General features: G+C 42.2%; 1 protein-coding gene across 1 annotated transcript; it reads right to left on the reverse strand.

Annotated features, from left to right (window-relative positions):
- Window positions 1–4,944: 4,944 nt before the first annotated feature.
- On the reverse strand, window positions 4,945–5,459 carry LOC119655167 (lysozyme 2-like). The gene has a single exon (XM_038060915.1). It carries the CDS (start codon window positions 5,405–5,407, stop codon window positions 4,985–4,987), a length of 423 nt encoding a protein of 140 aa, XP_037916843.1. The 5' UTR covers window positions 5,408–5,459; the 3' UTR covers window positions 4,945–4,984.
- Window positions 5,460–6,424: the final 965 nt, after the last annotated feature.

Consider the following 6,424-nt stretch of genomic DNA (forward strand, 5'->3'; position numbering starts at 1 on the left):
AAGCCACAGAAAGCCTTCTTTTGACGATGGCAACTCAGAGACCCATTTCAGCGTAGACCGTGCGCCCTCCTGTACATCGTTGAGGGAGGAGCAATACTGTCTGAGTAACTCGTTTATGTTATCGGAGGCTTGGGCGGCATCCCGAATAAAGCGCTGTTAGTGACAGTCAAGACAATTTAAAATTAATTCGCGCAAGCGCTTCCATTACTACTAATTCCGAAGTGAAGTAAGGTTTATGGGCGATCCTTCGTCTTATAGGCCAGTTGGCAAACATTTCGAACCTATCATCTACAACAGGCGTGTACCGATCACAGAGAGAGAGGGTGACCTCTTGGGCAGGCAGTTTGGATTCCGAAAGGCGAGACCTACTATCAATGCGATCTGTACAGTGACGAAAATTACGGAGCCAGTAATGGAGGCCAATAAATCCTGTAAGGTTATTACTCTCGATGTGAAGAATGCTTTCAATTCAGCAAACTGGCGTAAAGTAATTAAGACTTTAGCCCAAATTAGGCACTTCCTAATACCTGGTGCACATCGTTAAGTCTCTCGAGGGGACGCTATTATGTTCGGACAATGCACCATAGACATATCGAACGTCTTGTGAGGTACCACAGGGGTTGGTTCTCGGTCTTCACCTGTGAGTAATAATATAGAATGGAATTTCGAGGTTATATCTCCACAAGGCAATGGCAGCTATCGCTTCGGAGATGATATCGAAATGACTATCATGCCACAAGACACCAAAAAGAGATCGATATTTTGACAAACGAGACAATTTGAGAAATCATATCTTGGCGCTGGTTTGGGGTAATTCTAGGCAACAAACGAAGGACATTTGTGATGAAGATTAGGATCAGCGAACATACCGTACACTCGCAACGAGCGCTCAAATATGTGGGAATCATGATTGACCAAAAATTAAACTTTAAGTCCCATCTTGAAAGTTTTCCGAAAATATTACCTACTATAGGCGGCCCAAGGGAAAGCCATGGGATCTTTATCTCATAGAGTTGTTAGCTCGATTTTGCTTTATGCAAGTCCTGGTTGAATCTCGGTATTGAAACGAAAAGTAAATAGGAAAAAGGTTGCATGCCCATATCGATTAAGTGCCCTGCAGACATCATGCGCATGCAGTACAAACTGTGACGAAGCATCTGCGGGATTCTATGTCCCCATCCACTTGATGGTGGACCGGACTAAATGAGGAGCAGCTTACTCCCTCGTTTTTCAGTCCATGGATCCCTAGCTTGGAGCGTAGCACCCCAAGCATAAAAAATAGAAAAAATCAAAAAATTTGCCTGACGGTTTCGTCCAGGGCAGTGGCAACTCATCAGACGCTGCCTCACCTCTGCCCTGGGAGCAGCGTGACCGAAAGTGCCAACAGTGCTCGCAGGTGAGGCAGCGTCTGATGAGTTGCCTCTGCCCTGGACGAAACCGTCAGTCAAATTTTTCGATTTTTTCTATTTTTTTGTGACGAAGCAGCTTATGTGATAGCAGGCATGACCCCCATCGACATATTGGCGAACGAGCGATTCACTTAAAGGATGCTCGACTTACATATTAACCCAGATGTCACAAAACGGATTAAACGACACTATGGAGAGGTTAGCTACGACCTAACCAAATTCCTAAGGGGACAAAGAGGGTATCTCGCATATCCTTACCGGGTGTGATAACTTCCCACATTGCCCTATATGTGATCTGATTCATGAGGAATTGAAACACCTTGTTTTTAACTGTCCGTGATTGGCCGCACACAGGGCGAAGGTGGAAATTGTCGCCGGAGCGCAGTTGTCACCAAAGAATATCGTGGATCACCTCCAAGCTTCTGAAATATCTTGGCAGTTGGTGGAAAAGCTAATGAAGGCGATCCACAATGCACTAAGAAAGAAGTATCAATACGAGCCGCAGTGCGTAACTGACCCTTTCCCGCGATGTAATATCGAAATGGCGGTCCCGCGGGATATACAAAGGAGTTAACGGTAGGTTCTGAACCCTTCCACTTTCCAAAGAAAACAAAAGACAGACAGGCAGACAGAAATTGAACCGATTTTGATAAAGTTTTGGTTTATAACAAAAAAATTAAAGCGGACGTAGAACAGAAAGAACTAAGTTCTCTGTCCCGGATGAAAGAGGGGATATATGGGGTGGGTGGAACGAACCAGGAAGGGTGCTTTGGGATAAGGGTGGCTTTCGGCATTCACATTTTCTCACAAAAAGCAGGCAAGCAGGTAAACAAAATATGAAATAAAACGTCCCAAAGCTTAATTCTTGATTCTTTTAAGAGGCTGATCAGCTCCTCCATTTAGAGTTGGCTTCCTTCCTTCAAAAGGACTCTTAGGGTGTTGAAAGACTCTTTCCAAATTTGTTCCTAGCCACACTGTGCCCCCTACCCTCGAAAATAAAGTGGTCTGATTTTGCCCAAGTTCCGAAGGAAAGGTTTGCTGTAGACATGGTTTAAGCAAAGTCTGTTGAAAATGTTCACAGTTGCTATACTATTTATTGAGATGAAATAATAATAATAATCGTTGGGGCAACAATCCATATTGGATCAGTGCCTTGAAATATGTTAAAGAACTTCATTCAAGTCCGTAGCGGTAGATTACAGTACACAGGAGGAGCAAGGTGGTCAGCATTACGCTCGTCCGAGATTATTACCCTGATTTGACTCAGGTACTCATTCACAGCTGAGTCGACTGGTATCTATTGTCAAATCACGATACAAATCCCACTAATGAGAACTGTGACCTTCCGTGCTCTAACCACTTAGCCATCCGAACACCGGGTTTTAGCTGGGCACCACAGTATTTTTATCTCCACAAAGTTAGAATTTGCTATTGCGTTAACTACTTCCCAGACAATGGGATATCTGATGTCTTGCTTCTCCAGATGAGTGCAGGCTTTTTGGGAGTCTGTGATCTATCCTTATATTTTTTATCTTTCCTTCGCGATTTTCGTAGCCATCTTTATCCCATTTAGTTCAGCAGAGAACCCGGTCATTGTTTGCATCTTGTTGACAGCTTTGATTCCACGGCGATCTGCAACTACCACATAGCTGAAGGCAGTTCCATACAGGGCAAAACCTCTGTTCATGTTTTCAGTTATCTCATTTTGAATTTTAACCACCCAGCAATCTCTGTTCTTATTCCTTACCTACACCCACCACTCCAAACCAGAAGGTTTCCCCACTCTTCCATCCTCCTCATAGCAATTCAAGTTATTAGAGGCTTGCTTGAAATTCTTATAATTTTCCGACAGACAATTTTTGCCCATGGGATTGCTTCTGACGAAACTATTAGAAGAGGGAGCAGATCTTTTAAACCTTATCAACTCCTTACGGGCCAATAGCGTCTTCCTGAATTTATGCTGGGATTCACCCGACTCATGATGCGGTGAAGACTTTGTTAAACCCCAGTATTTCTTCACCTGTGACGCCGCAATTAAGGCTATTCTATTGCCCAGGTATTTGGGCATCAAGAGCGTGGAGGCAGGAGCATAATCAAGCACTGGTCTCACAATGGTCCTGAACAGGTTGACGGCTCTCTCAGGTTTTAATCTCCATGAGAAACCTGCACAATGAACTACCCTCGAAGCCTCCTTCGCCTTCATGATTGTATTATTTCGCCCAGAAATGTTATCTCCGGTACCTGTTTTAGAGGAGGCTTACATGATTTGCCAATATTTCTTCTAAAAAACATGACGCTCAAATTATTTCTGTTTACTGGGAGTTTCAGGGCGTTACGTTTGTTCACAAAAAGGTCAGCCTCCTTTTATGGTAGCCTATCTGTTTGTTCATTTCCTGTACCCAAAGCAAGAACGATAAAGTCATCTACGTATTGGTAGATGTCAGTTGAGTCATTGACTTTGGAGCGAAGCGAGGTTTTGTACCGATTGAAAAGTACCGGGTTTAAAACACTTCCTTGGGGCAGGACACTGTTTACCGAACAAAACCACTCATCCAGCTTTAGCTCCTTGTATTCCAGGAAGCGCAAGGTCCAAGTGTATATGTCAGATGACATACACTTTATTGACGTCAAAAGACACCGCTTTCACAATTTTGCCCTTACTCTTAGCTACAGGCATTTTCAACAACAGGTCGTTTAAGTACGCTCGTACCAACGCTCCGCAAGAACGCTTTTTGCTTCTTGGAAGAAGGATAGTCTCTCCCTTTTTTAATGTAGTTTTTAGGTATTTCAATAATGTTGACTGTCTTCCATTCCTGTGCTGGTTGCAAGGTGCCTCAAGCCTCGTTAAGCGCACTCATAAATTGTAGTTTGGTTTCTTCATTCAGCCGGTTTACATAGGAGTACAGTATTTTATAATTCCCTGGAGCGACTGTCTCTTGTGCTTAGCAAGAACTTTGTTGAGATCATCCATGTTGAAGTCCGCCTGCCAACAGGTGGCATAAGGAATTATATCTAGGGGTACAGATCTTTTGTCATAGTGACCTTCTATTTCTGTGATAAATTTTCGTTTCTTGTCCCTATCCCATGACGTAAATTGTCTGGACTCTTCATAAAAGTTTTTGAACCCCTCGGTCTTTAGCCACAACTGTTTAGTGTCTTCCCATAAATTATACCAGAATTTTCTTTTGCCCTCCTGATTTCCTCCTTTCATCGTTACAATATATTTAAAATACCTTTATTAATATAGAGCCGCGAAGGGGTTCGGAAAATTGGTAAGGGAATGGTGGAAGGAATAAAGTTGTAGTACGAATGAGGGTTAATGCTCACCATGGGTTTGGCACCAGAAAATAAAGGAATGAAAGATATTTGCATTGTTAGTCTGATTTTTCCAGATAAGAGTATGCCAAAAGACAACCTTGAGCTATAACTCTGTTAATAATAATCGGATTTCCTCCAAACCAAGGCTCACCGAAGGACGGAGAGAAAGACAGACAGATAACAAACAGTGAAACGAACCGTAACCAAAAAGCAAATCTTTAGTGAAAAGCTCTTTATTTAAATTTCAAAAAAGGAGCTTAGATGCAGTCAGCAACACTTGGAGCAGTTCCGTTGCAGTAGTTGAGCCATCCGTACCAGGCCTTGAATCCTTGTTGTTGGTAGACAAGTTGGGCACACTTCCAGGAGGCTGACAAGTTTCCGAGAAGAGCGGTACAGGCGATTCCACAGCTATTGTAGGAGGAGACGTTTCCTTGACACCACCATTGGTTGTTGATTTGGAAGAGACCGAAATCTTGGGTTCCATTGTAGTTGATGGCACCGACGGCTTGATCGTTGAATCCTGATTCGTGTTGGATCAAACAGATCCAGTTGGCGAGGGTGGTCAAGTTGGTTACACCATAGTCGTGATAGAGGATACGAGCCATTTCACAACGGGTGTAAATCCTGGCTTGAGCACAGGAAACGAGAACGAGGAGGGCAATAACTGCGATGGCTTTCATTTTGGAAAGTTCGGTTCTTCGGTACAATGAAGGAACTGATACGGATTCGTTTCAGTGTTCACCCTTTTATACTCGCCTGGAATTCAAAGATGGGTTTATCGTCCATTGTGTTAAAACTGCAATGAATTTTAGATAAAAATCTTATGCGCTTCAGCACGTTTCTTAATTAGTATTTATCAGCGCTTGATTATCAGGGTCAGTTATTCTGCTTTTTCTTCCCGAAACAATTCATTTATTGATAAAGAGGCATCGTATGTGTGGATATAAATAGTTGTATGACTTCCGCGATTTTTCGATTTTTTGTTGAGTATTTCTTTGATTTCTGGATTATTCTATGATTATTTCAATAAGGTGAAAGGAGTGTTTATCAAATACGTCAAATCCTTTATTGTTCAAAATGACGTTCAGCAATCTAGTCATTCATGCGCGATTTAAAAAAAGACAATCAACACTACTATCTCGTCTCCTGATTGTCAGTAAGACTCGAGCGCCAGAGTAAACTTCCGTCAGTTGTATTCAGGCTAAACCTTTATTACGCATGGCTTGTTTCGGCTGGGTTACTTGATGTGCCTTTGTTGTTATTACCTCAATAAGTATTTCATGTTTAAGTGTATTAATCTAAGTGGCTTCTAACGATACTATCAGTTCCTCTTATAGTTCATTCGCATAGTTCGTGCTAGTTACTATGTATTTTTAGTTGGTTTCAGTAGTATTTTTCGGGAGTGATTTTCACAGGCATTCGGTCGCTAATATCAAGTGACAAAAAACTCGACAGGTGACATTTAGCATGTGAACGTGAGTAGTCCTCTTTTTCAAAAGTCCTAATTCTGCTTCACTTAATTAATGTTTGCTTCTTTGTTGAATGGGGTAGATATGTTAAATCAGCAAACCTGAGTGAAATTCAAAAGCAGCATCAGGGGTGGGGGGGGGGATTAAGATTTGCTTGCTGCAAAATTGTTCACTGATAGGAGCAGGGTTTTCAGTAAATATGCAAAATATAATTTCATGCAATTACTA

This window comes from Hermetia illucens, chromosome 4 (genome assembly GCF_905115235.1).
Source record: "Hermetia illucens chromosome 4, iHerIll2.2.curated.20191125, whole genome shotgun sequence".
Taxonomy (NCBI): domain Eukaryota; kingdom Metazoa; phylum Arthropoda; class Insecta; order Diptera; family Stratiomyidae; genus Hermetia; species Hermetia illucens.

What these genes read in the sequence shown, in the direction of transcription:
- LOC119655167 (XM_038060915.1), bottom strand. Translation starts at nt 5,407, where the DNA reads ATGAAAGCCATCGCAGTTATTGCCCTCCTCGTTCTCGTTTCCTGTGCT.